The sequence below is a fragment of the Kalmanozyma brasiliensis genome, assembly GCF_000497045.1.
Source record: "Kalmanozyma brasiliensis GHG001 unplaced genomic scaffold PSEUBRA_SCAF8, whole genome shotgun sequence".
NCBI lineage: Eukaryota > Fungi > Basidiomycota > Ustilaginomycetes > Ustilaginales > Kalmanozyma > Kalmanozyma brasiliensis.
Genome location: NW_015961991.1, coordinates 1,887 through 21,305, shown reverse-complemented (window position 1 = coordinate 21,305; position 19,419 = coordinate 1,887). Strand labels below are relative to the sequence as shown.

Sequence of the window (19,419 nt, the reverse complement as noted above, 5' to 3'; positions counted from 1 at the left end):
GTCTGTTCTACGCTCGTCGTAGCTGGCGCATGAACACTTTACGGAGCATCTGACAATTTGCGAGCTGCGGTCTCAAGGCCACCGCTGTCCCACAGACGAGCAACTGGGCGCCGCGGCTCGCGATGTCCAAGCGCAGATCGAATCGCGAGAATTGTCCGATTCGCTCCACCAGGCCCTTCATGACGAGCAGGTCTGGGTGACGTATCTCCACATGTACGACGTGACTGGCAAGGGTCGCATCAATAACCAAACGATCCAGCATACCAACCTCCGCAATTTCGATCGGGAGGATGCCAATCGCTCCCGTGGATCTCGTCTTGGCCATGCTTCTGAGTCTGGCCCGCCTGCTGCTGCCGCGTCCTCCGTCCATGCTCTCGCACAATCTCGTGCGTCTCTCCTTCTGCCTGTCGATCTCAACCTTGATCTTGCTATCTCCCATCCCGCTGAGGCATCCCCCGTTAGTGGCTACGACCTTCGCTCGGTCCACGCAAGCGCGGACCAGCGTCACTCTTTGGCGGAAGAGGTATGGAATGGGCAAGACGACGATAGCGCAGATTAGTCTCCCCGCCTATGCCGACGTCAACGACGCAGACACAAAGGATCTCTAGGGAGCGGAATCTATGGTGAACAATCTTGGGCTCTTCCAGTGATAGCCGTTGAGCCTGGGCCTCCCCGCGAGAATACGCCTTCGAGCTGATTTGCTGCGACCTGTCAAGTTCAGCGGTCATGTTTGAGAATTCGGATCTCGGATTTTTTCACGCCGGGCGCGCTCAACCCTGTTTGACTTTTTCGCAACTTCCTCTTCCGCTGACTTTCCAAACACCACCTCAACCTCACCCTTAACAGCCTCGTCAAAAAGCAATCATGTCTCTCTTTGGTCTCGGAGGTGGCTCTGCCCCAGCAAACACTAGCGCCGTCAGCTCGGCCCAGATCGAGGCTGCCACCGCCGAACTCGAGATGGTCACCGATGTTTTCAACCGCCTCGTCTCGTCTTGCCACGCCAAGTGCATCTCGACAAGATACGCCGAGCCCGACCTGAACAAGGGCGAGAGCATCTGCATCGACAGGTACGTACCATATGCAATTCAGCAGACCGCAGAAGCGATACAAGAGGTTTGCTCACTAGGACCGCTTGATCTCATTCTGCAGATGCGTAAGCAAGTTCTTCGCCGTCAACGGAAAGGTCAACGAGCTCATGCAGTCGATGGGCCAGGCCGCACAGGGCGGCGCCCCAGGAGGATCTGGATCGTTCTTCGGTTAAGCACAGACATCATTCTCGAAACATTGCATTGTTACACCGATCGACCTACACGCAGCCCGTGATTGCTGTGCAAGGGTGAACGAGAGAAGGTGGAGCGCAGGGAAAGGTTTGGTGCTCGATTCGGGTCTCGAAGATGAGCGAGGACGGGCAGATCTGCTCAGCAGAAGGCGTTCTGGCGCCAAAATTGGAAGAGCCAAGCGCTGCTGACAGGCTCGCCTTCGTGTCCCATGTGCGGGAACCATCGGAGGAGTGCTCCAGGGCCGTGTTCGGCAAGGATGCGCTGGTCGTCTGTGGGTCAGCAATGGAAGAAGAGGTGGCAAGTCAGCAGGAGCCTTTCTTCACGCTTGACTTGGCCTGCCCTCTGAGTGCGTCAGACTTACCGATGGGGAAGATGGTGTCCTGCTCGCCGTTGACTGCGATCAGCTGCGTCGCGTCTTCATCAAGAATGCCTGTGCCAACCAAGACAGCATCCGAGCATAAGCGGTCATCACTCTCAGCCCGATCAAGCGACGGTTAGACCTCGTCTACGTACCCTGACGAAGTAGTGAGAACTTCTCGACGTCTTTCTTGAACGATTCCGCGTCGGCGTAGCCGAAAGCTCGACCTAGAGCTCGTTGCAGGCTGAATGGATAAGCGAGCTTCTCTGCCGCCTCTAGCCAGCTGAGCAACGTCCGTCACGAATACAACAGAACAGTGAGAGTCAGCTCGTGAGCGGCATCGCTTGCTTAGGATGGGGTCCGTTTGCCATTCGGGCGCGGACTTACGTTCTGGTAAACGCATAGTGGCTTGCGGTTCCCTGGCTCACTACCCTTTTGACGCGATCCTTCTCGACTCGCGAGACTCGCACAGCCCAATACGAGCCCATCGACAGGCCCCAGAAGCTGACGCATTTTGGCTTGAAGAGCTCGGGGTTGTAGGAAAGCCAGTCGACGATGCTGGTCCAGTAGTCCTTGCCGGCCAATTTGTCGCTACCGGTGATGGGCGAATCGGCCGTGCCAGGCATTGGGACGACGACCACGGTGAAGCCGTACGAGGCCAAGGCCGAGAGTTGACTCAGCAGATAGGTGTGATAGTGGTCAAGACCAGTGATGATGACGATGGTGGACTGCGGTCCTTCTGCGCCTTTTGCTCGGAACACGCGAAGCGGAATGTCTATCGAGCAGATGACCGAGGTGAGGGTCAGATCCTGTACCGACTCGGGCCGACCATCAGCCACGAAGATGTACTCACCTAGATCTTCGTCGCCCGCGAGAGAAGCGGTCGCTTTCGAAAAGTCGAAGATGTCCATTAAGCTATCGAAACAGAACAGGGTATCAGCAGCCTGCTGCCAACAAGATCAAAGGCCCCGGTCATCAAGATAGAAGGCACGGCAGAGCAGCCTCACTTACCGAATCGCACGCCAAAAGGCTCTCTTGTCCATCTTCCATGCGTAGAGCTTGACTTTGGACTCGCTTGTCCTCTCATGAACCCAAGGAAAGTAAGCGAGTCGGAAGACATTGGCGGCCCTCCTACGTCGCAAAGGCGAGGGTCGGCCGGTGATCAGAGAGGGAGCGGGCTCGCCCCGTACCTACATGTAAAAAGCGATGGCTTCTTGCGTCGAAGAATTAGAGCGCAGATCGTCTGCAATCTTGATCAGCTCGTTGCCTTTGAAGACAAGGGGCTCGGCCCATGCATCCTCAGCGAGATCATCGACAGTCTGGCCTGGATAGGCAGCCTGCAGCAGCTCAAATACGGGAGCAAAGTCGTCTGGTTCTGCGTACTCGTCCACGGGGAATGCTTTGCGCTGTAGCTGTTGGTAGTCAAGCCTCAACAGTAGTCGCAAGGTTCAGCAACGAATGAAGCATACTCCTTTATCGTCTGGTGGCAAAGGCACAGGAAAGGACTACCTACGGCGACTTTGAGGAAAGACGCGTACCAAGTCGAAATTGAGTCATGATACGGATACGGCGACGTCTTGTTCATAGCGGGCTGTCCGAAGGTTATGAAGGCGTCCGTTGAGTCGTCGATGGTGGCATCAGCATGCGTTGTGGAGAACAAGAAAAGCAGGGCGCAGCTCAGCTGCAGCAGAGCCAAAGGACTCCTCATGATGGCAGAACCCGATCGGTTAGTCTGCTTTTGCAGAGAATCGGTGGTGGAAGATAGAGGCGGTCTCGTATGGGCACACAGACAGCACGCTTGCCGATGAAGGCCAGACTATATATGTTCGGACGCTAACCGGCACAAGTCTCCTGGCCGCTTGCTTGTGCTCTTGTGCTCGGTTTGCTCCGGTCGCGCTGGCTACGGCCTGGGCGCTCTTTGGCAGCCTACGAGGCAAGAGCAACAGCAAGGACAAAGGCACTTCTGCTCGAGCAGCGCTCAAAATGGCAAGGTTTGGCGCAGCAACGTGTGACAGAAGTAAGTTAAAGTGATGCTCAAATGGAGCTTCGGCGAAACCAGCGGCGCAAGGCGACTTGTGTAGATGCAGGGCAACAGCGTTTTGCGCTTGGCTAAGCCCGGTGGAGCTCCACTTTAACCTTGAAATTTTGGGTCAAATGAGAAGCTTTCGGGAGTCGCCTTCCCACGCATGCGCATCTTCACGACCATCACACTGTCACATCACCACCGCTTTCGGCACTTCCGCACCGCATCAGCCAGGCTCTTCGGTCAGTAGCAGTGCGAGTCTCTGCGCACAATCAGCAATCTCGGAATCCCAGAAGCAATCACAATGGCGGCCACATCCGAGCCAGCACCTGCGCCAACACGGAACGAGCGCAAAGCTTGCTGGTCACATCGAGACAGCTACTTCGCATGCTTGACACAGAAGGGCGTTACAATTCCACCAGGGACTGACATGAGCGATGGAAGGGGACCGATTGGCAAAGCCGCCAAGGAGGAACAGGAGAGGCTCGACAGGGAAAGAAAGCTCAGCGTGGAAGAAGCACGCAAACAGGACCCCTGCCTCGCAGAAAGGCAAGGCTACGAGACCAACTGCGCGAGAAGCTGGGTACGTTCGCTAGAACAGCTATCGTGTCGGCGCATCCGTCTGAAAAGTGACTGACCATAACGCACTTCCATTTGATCCTGCAGGTCGACTACTTCAACAAGCGAAGAGTGCTCGAAGAGCGCCAGCGCATGATGTACCAACAGGCAGACATGAATCGACCAAAGAGCTGAGCATATCGAGCAGCTTGCACCCGTCACAACATCACCAGGGCCCAATGGCCTTCTCCGAGATGCCCGTTGAGCTGTTGACCACTCCGTGATCTTGGACAGAAGCTCGGCTTTCACACTCTCGTCAGTCAACCCACCGCTCAGCGTGGACGAAGCCAGCGCCCAGCTATATGCATGAGACAGCTGTCACTTCTGCATTTGCTCGGTCATCGCCACCCAAGCTCAATCACATTCATGCTCAGCTCGCACATCCATTCCTCAACGCAATCGCATTTGTATTTCATCCATCTCGGGTTGCCCGACCGAAGCGCCGAGGAATTCGTCACATGACCGTTTGGCCGCGAGGAATGTGATTCTACATCAAGCTCTGTTAGCCTTGTGATCTCAGTGTAACGTCGCCGAGGGCAAGCTATGAGGTGACCACACAATATGAAGCTCGTATGAGTCAAAAGGTGGAGTAGCAACGCTTTCTCGGGACACGGCCTGTCACAAGCCAGCAAGAATTTGAGCAAGAAATGCGCAGCAGCTGCTGTGTGCATTCATACCGTAGTCGCGCTTGGGACGCGCTCTCCTGTTCAATCTTCACTCTGCCTCCTTCACTCTGAACACGCCTACATCATCGCATCGATTCCGTCACGGCTTTGGCCATCATCATTCGGCCGTCACCGAAATCGGAAGGATCTCAAAGAGACTTTGATCATCTCCGTGACTTGGAGCTCCGCTCGCCTAGCATTGCAGTGGATGGAGGCGAGCTAATCCAGCCAAGTCACCCTTCGGTCAAAGTCGAATAACGGCTCGCCGAACACCGTGGTCGGGAGCCAAGGTCACAGCAACATGCCTTCCCGCGATCGTACACCAGATAGCTGCGCAAGTGGGCCGAGTCATGGCTCGAGGTCACCCTCTCCCGACGCTGGCGCAGCAGCACTCAAACGCAAGAGGTCGACAACTCGCTCGCCGTCCATGTCCAGCACATCGTCTCGCTCCTTGTCGGAATCTAGATCACCGCCACCACGGTCGAGGAGGAGAAAGTCGAGCAGGGGTCGCTCACCATCCTTCAGCAGCGATGAAGATTCAGCATCCAAACGAAGGGCCTCTCGTGCTCGCGAGGCGCTGGAACAAGAGACCAAGGCCAAGGAAACGGCAGCCAAGGGGGAAGCTTTGCGGTCCACGCTAGCACAACTCTCAGCAACAAAAGCAGGAGGCGCGTATATTCCGCCAGCTCGATTGAGAGCGCTCATGGCCGAAGCTGCAGCAGCGGATCCCGGCAGCGTGGAGTACCAACGCATGAGCTGGGACGCTCTCAAGAAAAGCATCACCGGTCTCGTCAACAAGGTAGCAACCGAAAACATCAAAAGCATTGTACCCGAGCTCTTTGGCAGCGCCAACCTCATTCGCGGTCGTGGTCTCTACTGCCGCTCCATCATGCGTGCTCAGGCTCTCTCCCTGTCGTTCACGCCCGTATTCGCTGCGCTCACAGCCATCGTCAACACGAAGCTCCCCATGGTCGGTGAGTTGCTCATCACCCGCCTCGTTTCCCAGTTCAGACGCTCCTTCAAGCGCAACGACAAAGCGGTGTGCAATTCAACGGCCATGTTCATCGCTCAGCTCGTCAACCAGAGGGTGGTCCACGAAGTGCTAGCCCTCGAAATCCTCGTGCTTCTTCTCGAGAAGCCCACAGACGACAGTGTCGAGATTGCCGTTGGCTTCATGCGCGAGGTAGGCGCTTTCCTGACCGAAGAAGCGCCAAAGGCTAACAACAGCATCTTTGACCGCTTCCGCGCTGTCCTCTACGAGGGCGAGATCAGCAAACGAGTGCAGTATATGATTGAGGTGCTTTCGCAGGTGCGTCGAGAGGCATTCAAGGATAATCCGCGCATCCCAGAAGGACTTGATCTCGTCGAAGAAGACGACCAGATAACCCACCGTGTCAGCCTGGATGACCAGCTCAATGTCGAAGAGGGTCTTAACGTCTTCAAGAAAGATCCCGAGTTCATCGAAAACGAGGAGCGGTATCGGTCCATCAAGGCCGAGATCCTGGGAGAGAACTCGGATAGCGACGACAGCGGCTCTGAAGCCGACAGCGAGTCTGGTTCCGACTCGGACGAGAGCGATGATGGTGGCAACGAGGACGACGCACAACGCCAGCTCGAGATTCACGACAAGACCGAGACCAACCTCATCAATCTTCGAAGGACCATCTATCTCACCATCATGTCCTCACTCGACTTCGAGGAGAGCGTTCACAAACTTCTCAAACTCGAAACGCCAGAGGGGCAGGATATCGAGCTGTGCAACATGATCGTCGAGTGCTGTTCGCAGGAGAGGACCTACAGCAAGTTCTATGGCAATATGGCCGAGCGATTCTGCAAGCTGCACCGCAAGTGGTCCGACACCTTTGCTCAGAGCTTCAGCAACTACTACGACACCATCCATCGGTACGAGACGAATCGGCTGCGCAACATTGCACGGCTCTTCGGCCATCTCTTGTCGACAGACAGCATCAGCTGGGCCTCGCTTTCCGTCATCCACATGAATGAAGAGGACACCACCAGCAGCTCGAGAATCTTTGTCAAGATCATGTTCCAAGAGTTGCAGCAGCAGCTGGGTCTCAAGGAGCTCGCAGAACGCTTCAAGGAGCCAAGTCTGCAAGAAGACTGGAAGGGGCTTTTCCCGAAGGACAACCCCAAGAGCACCCGTTTCTCGATCAACTATTTCACTTCGATCGGCATGGGTGTCTTGACGGAGGACATGCGAGAGTACCTCAAGAACGCACCTAAGATCTTGCTGGCTCAACGACAAGCAGCGCTGGCAGCACGAGGCTCAGACGACAGCGACACCGATTCATCCAGCGTCTTGACCAGCAGCAGTGGGTCCCGCAGTCGCAGCTCGTACTCTTCCTACTCTCGGTCGTCTCGTTCCTACTCTTCAAGGTCCTACTCGTCTCGGTCGTACACGTCCAGTTCTCGATCACGATCACGATCTCGATCTCGATCTAGGTCCCGCTCGCGCTCGTACTCGAGCCGATCCTACTCTTCACGCAGTCGCAGCCCACTGCCGACTCGGCGTCGCGGCAGGAGCCGTACAAGATCCGCATCGTACTCATCGTACTCGTCGAGATCAAGATCCAGATCCAGAGAGCGGTCGATCTCACGCTCCATCACTCCTCGACGCTCGTATTCGCGCTCGCTCTCGCGTTCGTCCTACGACTCTAGGCAGCGCGGGTCACATTACCGCTCCCGATCGCCGGATGCACGGGCTCGTCCCAGCCGGCGGTCTCCATCCAGGTCGATCTCACCCGAGCCAAGACGGAAGGATTCCAGATCGCGCTCTCCTCCGCAGCGAAACGGTCGCACTCGGCAGCGGTCTCCTTCGTACTCGCGATCGCCTTCCCCAAGGAGATAGGCACACATCAATGGGAAGGACTGGACTTCACTTCCTCTTTCACATTCGCAATGGTTATGGTGATGTTGAAGTCTTTTGATTGATCGGTGACGTGTCTATGATTGTGTGGCCAAGGCAGCGCTTGAGATCATGAGCGCGCTACCAGTTCGGATGTTCCGGTTCCGATTTGAGATCCTCGTCTGGGGGCAATCTGTACAGACCCTGATTCTCGATGTACTGGATGACGCTGTTGGGCAGCAGATACTTGATCGACTGACCGCGTCTGACAAACAGCCTCACCTTGGACGACGAGATGTCGTTGTAGATGGTCTGCTTGACGATCTTCAAGTTTCTTCTGTACTTCCAGAGCAGATCGTGTGAGAGCAAGAAAGACCAGACATCTGCGCCGGTCCTCTCGACGATCAAACATCCGTACTGGCCGAGGATGTGGTGCAGATCTGCGGTTGCCCAGACGCCCGGCTCACCCATGCTCTGGATCAAATCGCCTCCTGCCAGGAGCATGATCTTGACGTTCTTCCTCGACCCGTCGCTGAGTTGAACACCGCCGTTGGCCTGCCCATTGATCTCCTCGTGGAAATGGTCGAGCACCACCGCCGTCCGCTGGTACTCGTCCTGCAGCGCTTCCCACGCATCCACCATCAGCCAGGTTGACGTTTTCTCCACCGCCAGCTCGCACATGCGCACCCGATGCGTCGCCTTTGCCAGCCCTTCCTTCTTGTAATAGTCCGACACAGGCGAATAGTACCCTGCGAGCAACTCGTATTTGCCCGACTCGATGATCTGGTCCTTGGCCATCTCGAAGATTCGCAGGTGGAGGTAGGTGGGCGGAGAGAAACTCCCACAGGCGACAATGACAAGTGGGGTTTTGGATTCGTCCCGCATCTTGGTGGGGAGGCGGTGGCGCGGGAAGGCGTAGTCTTCTTTTGTTTGGCCTTGCTGAGGTACGCGCGCGTCGCGGGAGGCGCTGGGGAGAGGAATGCCCCCAGGACCGTCGACTTCTTCGTCCCGGTCGGCGGCAGAAGAGCCTGCGTCTTCCTTGTCGTCGAGATCCTCGGTGAACTGCGAGTAGGCGGGTCGGTCGTCCGAGGTGGAGGGCAGGGGTGACGTGCGGCTGTTGCTGGACGAATGGCTGCCTGTTCTCTGGGAAGTGCCGGGGTGGCCATTCGTGCGATCAGACGAGGTGGTTGCGCCCGTTGGTGACAAGCCCCTAGCCGACTTGCTCGGAGAAAGCGTGGCAAGGCTGGCAGAGCTCGCACCGCGCGACATCTTCTCGTCGAGATCCCACTGCGGCACATCTCGATCCCATTGAGGGCGTAAATGTGATTGCCCCTCGTCGTTTTGTGATGCCGCCTGATTTGCTGAGGCGTTTCCAGCCTCAGTCATCCCGTTCTGTATCAACGACCGCCTCTCCGCCGTCGGTGTCTTGACGCTATCGTGCTGCTGAGACGAGCTTGCTGATGACGCTGGAGGTGACGAACGCGCCTGCGACATGGAGCGGGTATATGGGTCGTGGTCATCCGACATGTTGATTGCTTTCGAAAGTGGACTGCTCCCACCTGCTCTTCTGGAAGATCGACCTGCGCGTGATGGGCTATCTGGCTGCTGATTTGAGCTGATGTCTGTGTTGTTGGAAAGATCCGAGTCCTGGCTCGATAGTCGCTGTCCTGCTTCGTCGAGTGGGCCTGCTCCACCGATTGGGGCACCTGTGAATGGCGGGCTGTCGAGATGAAAGCTCTGCACCGAAAGCGCTTGAAACTTGAGTGAGGAGGGAGCGCCTGGCCCTGCTTGCGAGTCTGTCATTCGGGGCATCGGTGCGGTTGGCTGTGTTCGAGACGGAAATGCACGAAATCAGTCAGCATCCGTCAGCCATCGGATTGGCGCCATAACACGGAACATAGGGCTGAAAGACTTACAGCTTGACGGGACATGTTTCGGAAGGATGCGGTGACAGCTGATGGAGGGACCAGATGTAGCAGCTCTGCGGAAAGTGGGTGTGTTTCGATCTTGTTGTTGAGTCAGGTTATCTACGAAGCAGCTTGGATGTGCGGCGGTGGGTCCGTGTATGACGCCGTCAAGGGTCTTCGATGATGAGTCGTCCTGCGATGGCGGCTCGGACGTGCCGTTTCAAGACGACGAGAATGTGATGGAGGAGGGAAGAGATGTAGGCGGCGATGAGCTTTTGGTGTGATGCTATGCGCAACTCTCAAACAGCGTGGGAACGGTGATTCGGTACTTTGCCGGTCATCGATCGGTCCGTCCGACTGTGTGATTGCCTTCTCTCTCGCTCGGCAATAAGCAAATGTAACGCCTGGCTGCTCCTCTTCCTCTTCAACGCCGCATGAAACAGGCAGGGACCTTGCCCCTCGCTCCCGCAGGCTATTTCGGTCGGTTGCCGAGCGCAATCAGATTCGTTTTGGTCTTGACCTTCTTCTCTGACTCGCCCTCGTGATAGCAAAAAGGGCCCAACCTGCTCCCATAATCGAAAACATCAGGCAGCCAGGCAGAGCCAGAAAAGGTCGGAAATCGAAATCCCAAAGTCACACGGCAAGGCCGCGATCTGCTTCCCTTCTTGCATCCGATCGAGCCCGCAGCTCTAGAAACGGCAGCTGCCGCCGCGGAGAGCCCATTTTTCGCGTCGAAAGACGGTGTGAGATCATGCTCAACGAATCTACGCGCTCGCAAGCGGATCACAAGCTTTGATGCCCCTTCAATGGCACAGACGAAAGTCAGCATGGTAATGATACATTGCATTCTGCAGATACAGCCCTTTCACATCTTCTCAAAGGCGAAGCCGAGGTAGAGTGTCGCTGCCTGCCACATCTCCTCATCCAGAGCCAACGACCCGTAGCGGTCGACCACCTTCATCCTTTCGAGCAGCTTGCCATGCTCTTCGTGCCTGGACCCCTCTTCGTACATCTCGGCAAAGTTCCTGCGGTAGATGCACCGCAGTCCTACCTCCATAGCCAGGTCCTCAAACACATCAAAGTCCACCACGTATTCCGGCACATTCTCAACCGCGTCCTCGAGGAAGAACGTGTATCGGTTGCCAAAGGCCGGCCACGTGTCCACCTGGTCAAACACCACCTTGTAGTATCGGTTCCCGAACGATCGGTCGTCCGGGTTGCCACCCGCGGTGAGACGGTCGCGCAACACACGGCTGTCAGGGATTGTGCCGATGAAGACACCTCCTCTGCGAAGGTAGCGTGCGACATTGTCCAGCATCATCCTCGCCTTCTCGACGCTCTCCCACGCGTAGTGCATGCAGAACTGGAGCGTGACATTGTCAAACATCGGCTCCAGTAGCTCGCGAGGGATGACCTCGGTCAGCGGCGTCGAGAAGCAGTCAAATGCGAAAAAGTCGCCAGAGTACCGCTGCCTGTTCTCTTTATGACGCGTGATGGCCTGCTCGATCGACACAGAGGCAATGTCGGCGCCCACCAAGGCGCTCGGGCTCACCTTGTCCCACTTTTTGAGATCTCCTCCCTTGCCGCAGCCCAGATCCAGGATGCGTCCACCGCGTGTTCGGTACCGAGGGCCCTGTGGCTCGTCGTAGCGTCCGCGTGCAAACGTGCCAACGAGTACCGACTTGATCCAGTTATTGAACTTGCGAAGCGCGATGATCGGCGACTCTTCACGTCCGTGAATGCCCACCTCTCGACGTTTGTTGTAGTGGTCCGCCACCTCTTCGGCATCTTCGAGGGTATCGCCAATCGCGCGCTTCTTGACATCCGAAGGCTTCGGTTGCTCTCCATTTGATGCGGATGCCGAGCCGTTCTGCCCGGCAAGCTCCATGTGGAAAGCGCGCAGGATCTCGTCCAGCGCTTCTCGGCTGTCGGCTTGGTGAAGCTGCTCCCACTCTCGCCGAAGTGGATTGCGACAACGCGCTCGTTTCCGATCGATCTCTTCGATGCCGATGGGACGCATCACTTGCCTTGGATGCGACACCCGGTGCGTGGGCGCATAGCGTGGCAGGGGAGCGATCTTGATGTCGGGCTGCCCTTTTGTCTCGACTTCCTCCTCGTCAGCTTTGGCCGTCAGCTCGACATCATCCTTGATGTGAGCAAGATCGTCAGACTTCGGCTCAGGAACAGGGCGATGTGTGTCCAGCGAAACCTCTCGAGAGCGCTTCTGATCGAATGGCTGCGTTGAGGTGTCGTTGGATGCTTGCATTGCATCGCCGGTTCGATCAGACGATGTCGCTTCGTTTTCTCTTTTGGACGAGTCACGGGAGTCGCGTCTTGACGTGGTCTCCTCGTGGTGGTATCGGCGGAGCTTGTCGAGATCTTGCTGAGATTTGGCCGCGACTCCGTCGTATTGCCCGTCACGCTCATGGGGATAGTGTGAGCGCTCAGCTTCGAGGCGGTAGGCCTCTTCACCGCTGTGCCTTCGCCCGTTCAGCTCCAGCGCTTCCTCCTCCGCCTTCAAATTTTGAGCCCGTCGCTGAGGGCCAAACGAAGGAGAGATTGCCGTCGGCGGCAAAGCTGGGTGCGCACGATCTCTTGGATGCATCGGACCGCCCGCGTGATGGGCTGACCCAGGGGTCAGAATGCTGTCACGACCATCGCCATAGCCACCATGGTCGTTGTGTACACCAGGACCGAAATCTGCGCTGCGACGAGGGTGCTCGGACTGTGTGAAGCTGCTCGACCTTTCGCGCGCCGGATCATAGGCGGCCGGTGGTGCGGACTCGGACATGTGCGGGAAGTAATTGCTCTCCTCGTAGCCGTCGCCGCCTCTGCGAGCATACGCCGAGTTGGGCGTGTGCGGCGGCAAAGATCTGGAGCCTGGCGTGAGCGGGTATCCACCCTGCGATGCAGCACTTCCTGGCGTAGGTGGCATGCCGTTGTTTGGAGTTGCTGGCGCATACCGATGAGCATATGGATGTGTCGGCTGACCGTAGCTATCCCTACGAGGAGATGCGTGGATCAGCGGGGGTGGCATGCCTGCAGCCGATGACGCCTCTTGTTCTTCGCCGGTCCAAGATGAGGATGAGTCATGGTGCAAAGGTGCACGCGGATGGGCGCCGTGGATCAATGAAGGTGATCGTGGCAATGGTACACGCCTGCTCTCTGGTGAGCGGGTCGTGGGTACGTCTGGCACCGCAAAGCGATGTGACGGCGAGGGCTGCAGGTGGGCGTAAGGATGGGATGCGGGACTAGCGGAAGTGCTAGCGTGTGCGTATGAGCCTGATGCAGAGCGAGGCGGTGGACCGTGGCCAACGGGGACACCCTGAGCTACGTGACGGGTTCTCTCAGCAGGGTGGCCCGGGTGATGCGCGCCGACTCCAGGGCTGGACCTGCTTTCGCGATGAAGCGTTGGCTGGTTGTGCGGATGCATAGCTGGCGGATAGGCACTGGATGGTGAGCTGACTCGGTAGGAGCTCGGACCTCCAATGACGGAAGGATGGCCGACCGGTTCGCGAGTGTGCATCATTGAGCCGGGCGAGGGCTGCAACGAAGGATGGCCGTGCGGTGACATCTGACTGGAATAGTGCTGTGGGGGCGGATGCGGGTGCGAATGGAACGATGAGACCGACGAATGGGAGCCGGACCTCGGTCTGTCCTGAACGGCGCCAGCCGTTCCATCATTGAGCAGATGCGCCATGCTGGGACTGCGTTCGGATCGACCCAATTGATGCGGAGCTGGATGCGACATGCGCGGATGCGAAGTGCTGTGTGGAAGAGGGGCCGAGGGGCCATGAAAGCCGCCCGATTGGCTGCTGGACCTGCTCATGCTGCCATCTGCTGCCATTTCTTCCCCGCCGTACTGAGCCGACCACCGGTGGGCTTCGCGGTGTCGGTCGTGTTCGGCATCCGACATCTCACTCACAGCAATCAGGTCGGCGATGGACGCACTGCGCCTTGATGGATGAGGCTCTTCGGAGTGGAATGAGTTGCGAGGACTGTGCTCGTACTGTTGCTGGGCAGCGTAACCATGATCCGCATAGCGTTCGTGAGGGGGAAGCGCAGTAGTGGGAGTACGCGGCGAGATTACGGGTTGACCTGACGGGCCTTCGTGACTGATTCGGCGAGAATAGCTTGCCTGGACATCACCATATTGGTCGATGGGGTGACCGGAGATGCTACGCCGAGAAGCAGAGGGATCGTCGTTGAATGCAGCGGAGGGTCGGGGTGCATAAGCGGCGGATGATGGCGACGGACGAGGGGCTTGATCTGAGCGGGGCCTGGCAGATGGCGAAGCTCGACTCAAGCCAGGACCGCCAGCGTCGCGGACCGGGTCGTAGCCTGGCATGTCGACGAGATAATGAAACCCACTTTGGGAAGGGGAATGAGGCGAGCCCCTTGACGAATTAGAGCAAAGGAGACTGCAGATACATGCTGGGACCGTGTGCGTTGGCGATAGAACTCTTTGCCTGGGTGCGCTGCTTCAGAACTCTCTCTGGTCGATCGCGAGTCCCATTTGAGGAGACCAATGCTGTGATGATGAAAGGAGGTGTGGAAGGCTGAGCCGAGAGGAAGATGGATGCGGAGAAGGCCAAAAAAGTGCGGAAAAGTCGCAAAGAAGCACCCTTCATACACGCGACTCGGAGCCGACCCTGGGAATTTCGACAAGGATGTGAGATTCTCATTTTGAGGTGCTGTCAAGCTCGGAATGCGGTTCTCAGCTTGTGGTCAAGAAGAAAGGGTGTGTCCAAAAAAGTTCTTGGACCCTTCCTTTGACAACGACCAACACAGCGACACCTTGGATATGGACGACCTGAGGTGACACTCGACAATCTGCAAGCACGCGGCTTAGGGCAGAGAACCTCCATCAGCGACTTACTAGAAGCTGGCTGCCTCCAGTTAGTCGACGCAGGCCCTCCACACGATGTTGTCGTCGTCCGCACGGGCAGCAGCTTGGCGAGGCCTGCCATTTATACGGCACTGTCTGTTCTGCCACGCTAGGGGATCTGCATCTGCTTGGAAAGCATCTACTCGACCATTAGCACAATCCTTGGGCGCAGCAATATCTCTGCAAAGGCCGCAGCCAGTGTCTCGTCAGCTCCAAACATCGGCATCCACCCTCAAGAAGAAGTCGGGCAAGGAAAAGTCATCAGCAGATAAAGGCTCGAAAGAGTTCTCTCACACCCTCCAGCTGCCCAACACACCGTTCGGTATTCGCGCAAATGCCGCGCAAAGAGACAGACTCTTCTATGATCGCACCTGTGGGGAGCTTTACGAATGGCAGCGGTCCAGGCCAGAGACGGCCGGCGACTTTGTCTTTCACGATGGTCCACCCTACGCCAACGGCAACTTGCATTGCGGTCATGCGCTCAACAAGATTCTCAAGGACATCATGAATCGGTATCAGGTGCTACGCGGCAAACGAGTGCACTATATGCCCGGCTGGGACTGCCACGGTCTGCCCATCGAGGCGAAGGCGTTAGCCAACGTGACTGCGGAGGAAAGAAGCAAAATGAAGCCGCACGAGATTCGCGAGCGAGCTCACGCGGAGGCAGTCAAAGCGATAGAGACGCAGAAGGACGAATTCAGTCAGTTTGGTATCATGGCCGACTGGAGTGATGCTGCGACTTATCGGACGCTCGACCCAGGCTACGAAGCTCGCCAGCTGCGCGTCTTTGGCGAAATGGTGCGCAAAGGGCTCATTTATCGACAATATCGCCCGGTCTACTGGTCGCCGTCGAATCGCACAGCACTCGCCGAATCTGAGCTCGAGTACCGCGAGGATCATCTCAGCAAAGCAGTCTACGTTGCTTTCCAGCTCCGTGCCGGATCCACCCTGTTGCAAAAGCTCGGTCAGCAAGCATCGATAGCGGACGATCTTCGTGCCATCATATGGACCACCACGCCTTGGTCTCTGCCGTCCAACATGGCCATCAATGTCAACCCAGAACTCGAATATAGCATTGTACGAAGAGCAGGGACGGACGGACCCTGCTACGTCGTCGGAAGTGACCGCCTCGAGGCGCTGTCTTCGCTTCCAGCCATCTCCTCTGTGAAAGGAGGCGATACAGACACGTTGACCTTTGGTCCACTCGAAGAGCTGGTCCGCGTTCGCGGAATGGACCTAGCCGACTCGACCTACCGCTCACCGCTCGCATCCCCTCACAGCTCTGCTAGGCCCATATTGATGGCAGACTACGTCACGGCAGTCTCCGGCACAGGACTGGTCCATTCGGCACCGGCGCATGGTGCCGAGGACTACCAGATCTGGAAACAGCAGGGCCATCTGCAGCGCGACGGCATCTTTTCTCCCGTCAATGACCAAGGATGCTACTCTTCCGACATCCTCGAACTCAATCAGGCAGCTGTGCAAAGAAGCTCGGATAACAAATCTGCCCTCGGTGAACGACTCGTCGGCAAAGAAGTCCTCAACGAGGGCGCTCGAGAGGTAATCACCATATTGCAGGAACGAGGTGCTCTGATATCGGCACAAACAATACGACACAAGTACCCCTACGATTGGCGATCAAAGCAGCCTGTCATTGTCCGCGCTACAGCACAGTGGTTCGCCAACCTCGACGACATCAAGCAGCAGGCAATCGAGGCACTCCGCGAGGTCACATTCGTACCAGAAAACTCGCGCGCGCGTCTCGAGTCTTTCATCCTAGGGCGGTCCGAATGGTGCATTTCCCGGCAGCGCGTCTGGGGCGTTCCCATTCCGGTGCTGTACGATACAGTGACCGACGAGCCGTTGATGACAGTCGACAATATCGAGCACATCGCATCCATTCTGGAGAAGAAAGGCACCGATTATTGGTGGAAGGCTGACGCCGAGGTCTTTGTTGCGCCTCAGTACCGCGATGCGAAGCGCACTTGGCGCAAGGGCGAGGACACGGTGGACGTGTGGTTCGACAGCGGCACCTCGTGGGCGACGCTCAAAGATCGGCTGGCGGCCGAGGACAACGGTCACGGTCTTCTCAGCCACGGCAGCATAGCCGATGTCTACCTCGAGGGCTCGGATCAGCATCGAGGCTGGTTCCAGTCTTCGCTCATTACTGCCGTAGCGACCACACCGGAGGGCAAGAAACCAGTCGCACCATACAAGACGGTGGTGACGCACGGATACGTACTCGACAACGAAAGCCGCAAGATGAGCAAGAGTCTCGGCAACGTCGTGTCGCCCTTGAGCATCATCCTAGGTGGCAAAGGGGCCGAACCCGCGTACGGAATCGACGTGCTGCGATTGTGGGTCGCTAGGAGCGACTACACCACTGATCCGCCCATCGGCAACGACATCGTTCACAAGACGGCAGAGACGCTGCGCAAGCTTCGCAACACCGCCCGCTTCATGCTTGCCAACCTGCCTGCGAGCGAAGCCATCGCCGAACTCGACAAGACGCACATGCGACTGCTGGATCGCTTCGTGATGCACGAGTTGTATGAGCTGGAGCGGGCCTGCGCTGCGGCTTATGAGGCGTACGACTATGCTCAGGTGGTTCGTCGGCTGGCCGAGTTTGCCAACGCAACACTCTCGAATCTGTACCTCGACGTCGGCAAAGACAGTCTCTACCTGGACGGTGTAGAGACCGAACGACGTACGACCATGGTAGCTGTAATCGACCAGATCTTGCGCACCATGATGGCGATCATGGCGCCAATCACTCCGTTCCTCAGCGAAGAGATCTTCCACTTCCGCAACGGTGCCAGCAGCGATCCTGCGGAAGGGACTCAAGGCGCGTCATCCGTATTCTCGGCAGGCTGGCCCACGGTCGACGAAGGCTGGAACGACCAGCAGGCATCTACCGACGCCAGACACTTGATGCAGCTGCGAGACGTCGCTCTATTACTGATAGAAGAGGCAAGGCAAGCCTCGCATGTGAAGACGTCGTTCGAAGTCGAGCTTGATCTCATGATCAAGCAAGACCAGTCGCAGCTGTCGTCGTTACTGCACGCGTCCGCCTCGGAGCTGACGGAGCTGTTCAACGTGGCGAAGGTGAATGTGGTCAAGGAGGGCGAGCAGGTTTGCGCAGGTTCGAATATTCTGGGGACGAGAGATCACGAAGACGTGATCACTCTCCGCCTCCGTCATAGCTCTGGCCACAAGTGTCCGCGCTGCCGCACTTTGCGCAAGCAGGCAGAAACCGACAAGCTCTGCGCGAGGTGCCAGACCGTCCTTGATAGTCTAGTCACGTAGAAGTGCAAATATGAACCGGTCCGTTCGAGTGCAATAGCTCGACACGAAGCATCTTGCTATTCCACTTCTGACGATCCGATGTGCGTGGTTCTTCCCTGACTATGGTCATCGTTCGAGGCATCGGCAGAAGCTAAAAAGCCTGACCTGATGCGAGTTCTGAGAAGAGTCCCGACACCGTGCCCTCTGATGAAGCGTCCAGCGGCAAAGCTCGGACGTGGTCATCACGCTTCGGTTGTTCCGAGCTCGGCATTGACTGTTCCTTCGATCAGTCTATACAGCTGCGAGACCTGGTCTGCTGGAAGCTCGCCTCCTGCGCCGCGAGCTGTGATCGCGCTGCCGATCACATCCGGTACGCCTGCTTGCTGCATCGCCCAATCTGCGCCCTCGACCTTCGAAGAAAAGCTGCCGGTGACGGCATATCGCCAGCCTCTGCAAGCGTTCAGGACGCTGTTCGGTGAAGCCAGCTCATTTGCTTGATGCCACTTGAGCGAGTCTGCGATCGCTTCCAGAATCCATCGCCGCGGAATCGCAGCAAAGGCATCTCTCGTCAACAATCCGAACAAGCTGCGACCGAGCTGACGTCCCAATGCAATGTCGAGAAGGAACCAGTGGCTTGACTCGTTGGCAGGATCAAAGCTGACGTGATCTGCTTGGCGCGAACCGGTGTTGAGATTGAGCTCGAAGCGAGGGTGACGATTGGCGGGATGCACAGTGCTCTGAGCATAGACGACGAACTCGAGCTTCGTCGCTGGACAGGGCAAGGCTTTGTGAGTCAAACGATCGACGATAGCTTGTTTGTCGGCTGCATCTAGCGGGTCTTTGACTACAGCTTGCACGTCCAAGTCGCTGCGACCATGCTCGCAGGCGTCGTAACTTGCAGAACCGAACAGGTAGATCCCGACGAGGCGGTCTGCCAGCAGGTCTTGGAGACGTTTGACGAGCTCTGCCAGGTACGCATCTACTTCTTCCGGTAACGACGCTGCCATCTTCATCAATGATCGTGTAATGAGCGCAACCGTGCAAACAGAAAAGCAACCATCAGACCTGTGCATAGCCGGGTCTCTTGAAATGGACCCTTTCGAATGCAAGAAAAATTGCTTTGAAAATTGAGGTTGTGAAATTATGCAAGATCACAAGAAAGACAGATCTTACTAGGCCAGCAGCATGATGCACTGCTGATTGGCAGCATTCAAAGTTGTCCTGTCAAACAACAAGAGTGTAAGGGGACGCGTGCCTGATAGCCGTCTCAAGGCTTGACTCTTGACTTCAGCAATAGCAAGGCAATGCAAGCCAAGATCAGCGAGCTTGGCACGAGGTAGTGTTGCTCTGCCAAAGTGGGAGCCGGCTATCAACTGACCCTTTGAACACTCCGTTCAGAGGTAGCGCGGCGTAGCTTGGTGATGCTGGGGTGCACACACACCTTGTGAGTGTTCTTGACGACGGTGTGTGGCTACTAGCTTGGTCGCTAGCTGCTGGTGGCGTACTGGTATGATGCTGGTTGAGGTTCC

General features: G+C 57.0%; 8 protein-coding genes across 8 annotated transcripts; 4 read left to right on the top strand and 4 right to left on the bottom strand.

The window, feature by feature from the left end:
- Positions 1–864: 864 nt before the first annotated feature.
- PSEUBRA_005943 (Tim10/DDP family zinc finger) lies at positions 865–1,261 on the top strand (the record flags this gene model as incomplete). The annotated part of the gene is made up of 2 exons (XM_016439340.1): positions 865–1,067; positions 1,150–1,261. 2 exons carry the CDS (start codon positions 865–867, stop codon positions 1,259–1,261), a joined length of 315 nt encoding a protein of 104 aa, XP_016289657.1.
- Positions 1,262–1,418: 157 nt separating this feature from the next.
- On the bottom strand, positions 1,419–3,346 carry PSEUBRA_005942 (uncharacterized protein; the record flags this gene model as incomplete). Its single annotated transcript, XM_059465741.1, has 8 exons — positions 1,419–1,549; positions 1,642–1,710; positions 1,794–1,921; positions 2,026–2,413; positions 2,492–2,553; positions 2,650–2,769; positions 2,833–3,050; positions 3,152–3,346. 8 exons carry the CDS (start codon positions 3,344–3,346, stop codon positions 1,419–1,421), a joined length of 1,311 nt encoding a protein of 436 aa, XP_059320307.1.
- A 619-nt stretch (positions 3,347–3,965) lies between these two features.
- PSEUBRA_005941 (Cytochrome c oxidase, subunit VIb) lies at positions 3,966–4,414 on the top strand (the record flags this gene model as incomplete). The annotated part of the gene is made up of 2 exons (XM_016439338.1): positions 3,966–4,244; positions 4,328–4,414. 2 exons carry the CDS (start codon positions 3,966–3,968, stop codon positions 4,412–4,414), a joined length of 366 nt encoding a protein of 121 aa, XP_016289655.1.
- A 957-nt stretch (positions 4,415–5,371) lies between these two features.
- On the top strand, positions 5,372–7,623 carry PSEUBRA_005940 (Initiation factor eIF-4 gamma, MA3; the record flags this gene model as incomplete). Its single annotated transcript, XM_059465735.1, has 2 exons — positions 5,372–7,261; positions 7,408–7,623. The coding sequence occupies 2 exons, from the start codon at positions 5,372–5,374 to the stop codon at positions 7,621–7,623; spliced, it is 2,106 nt and encodes a 701-aa protein (XP_059320306.1).
- A 328-nt stretch (positions 7,624–7,951) lies between these two features.
- On the bottom strand, positions 7,952–9,741 carry PSEUBRA_005939 (Cytidyltransferase-like domain protein; the record flags this gene model as incomplete). The annotated part of the gene is made up of 2 exons (XM_059465732.1): positions 7,952–9,634; positions 9,727–9,741. 2 exons carry the CDS (start codon positions 9,739–9,741, stop codon positions 7,952–7,954), a joined length of 1,698 nt encoding a protein of 565 aa, XP_059320305.1.
- An 841-nt stretch (positions 9,742–10,582) lies between these two features.
- PSEUBRA_005938 (mRNA (guanine-N(7))-methyltransferase domain protein) lies at positions 10,583–14,065 on the bottom strand (the record flags this gene model as incomplete). The annotated part of the gene is made up of 1 exon (XM_016439331.2): positions 10,583–14,065. The coding sequence occupies one exon, from the start codon at positions 14,063–14,065 to the stop codon at positions 10,583–10,585; it is 3,483 nt and encodes a 1,160-aa protein (XP_016289652.2).
- Positions 14,066–14,641: 576 nt separating this feature from the next.
- On the top strand, positions 14,642–17,911 carry PSEUBRA_005937 (Aminoacyl-tRNA synthetase, class Ia; the record flags this gene model as incomplete). Its single annotated transcript, XM_016439339.2, has 1 exon — positions 14,642–17,911. The coding sequence occupies one exon, from the start codon at positions 14,642–14,644 to the stop codon at positions 17,909–17,911; it is 3,270 nt and encodes a 1,089-aa protein (XP_016289651.2).
- A 221-nt stretch (positions 17,912–18,132) lies between these two features.
- Positions 18,133–18,903, bottom strand: PSEUBRA_005936 (protein of unknown function DUF4111; the record flags this gene model as incomplete). Its single annotated transcript, XM_059465670.1, has 1 exon — positions 18,133–18,903. One exon carries the CDS (start codon positions 18,901–18,903, stop codon positions 18,133–18,135), a length of 771 nt encoding a protein of 256 aa, XP_059321696.1.
- Between the last annotated feature and the right edge of the window lie 516 nt (positions 18,904–19,419).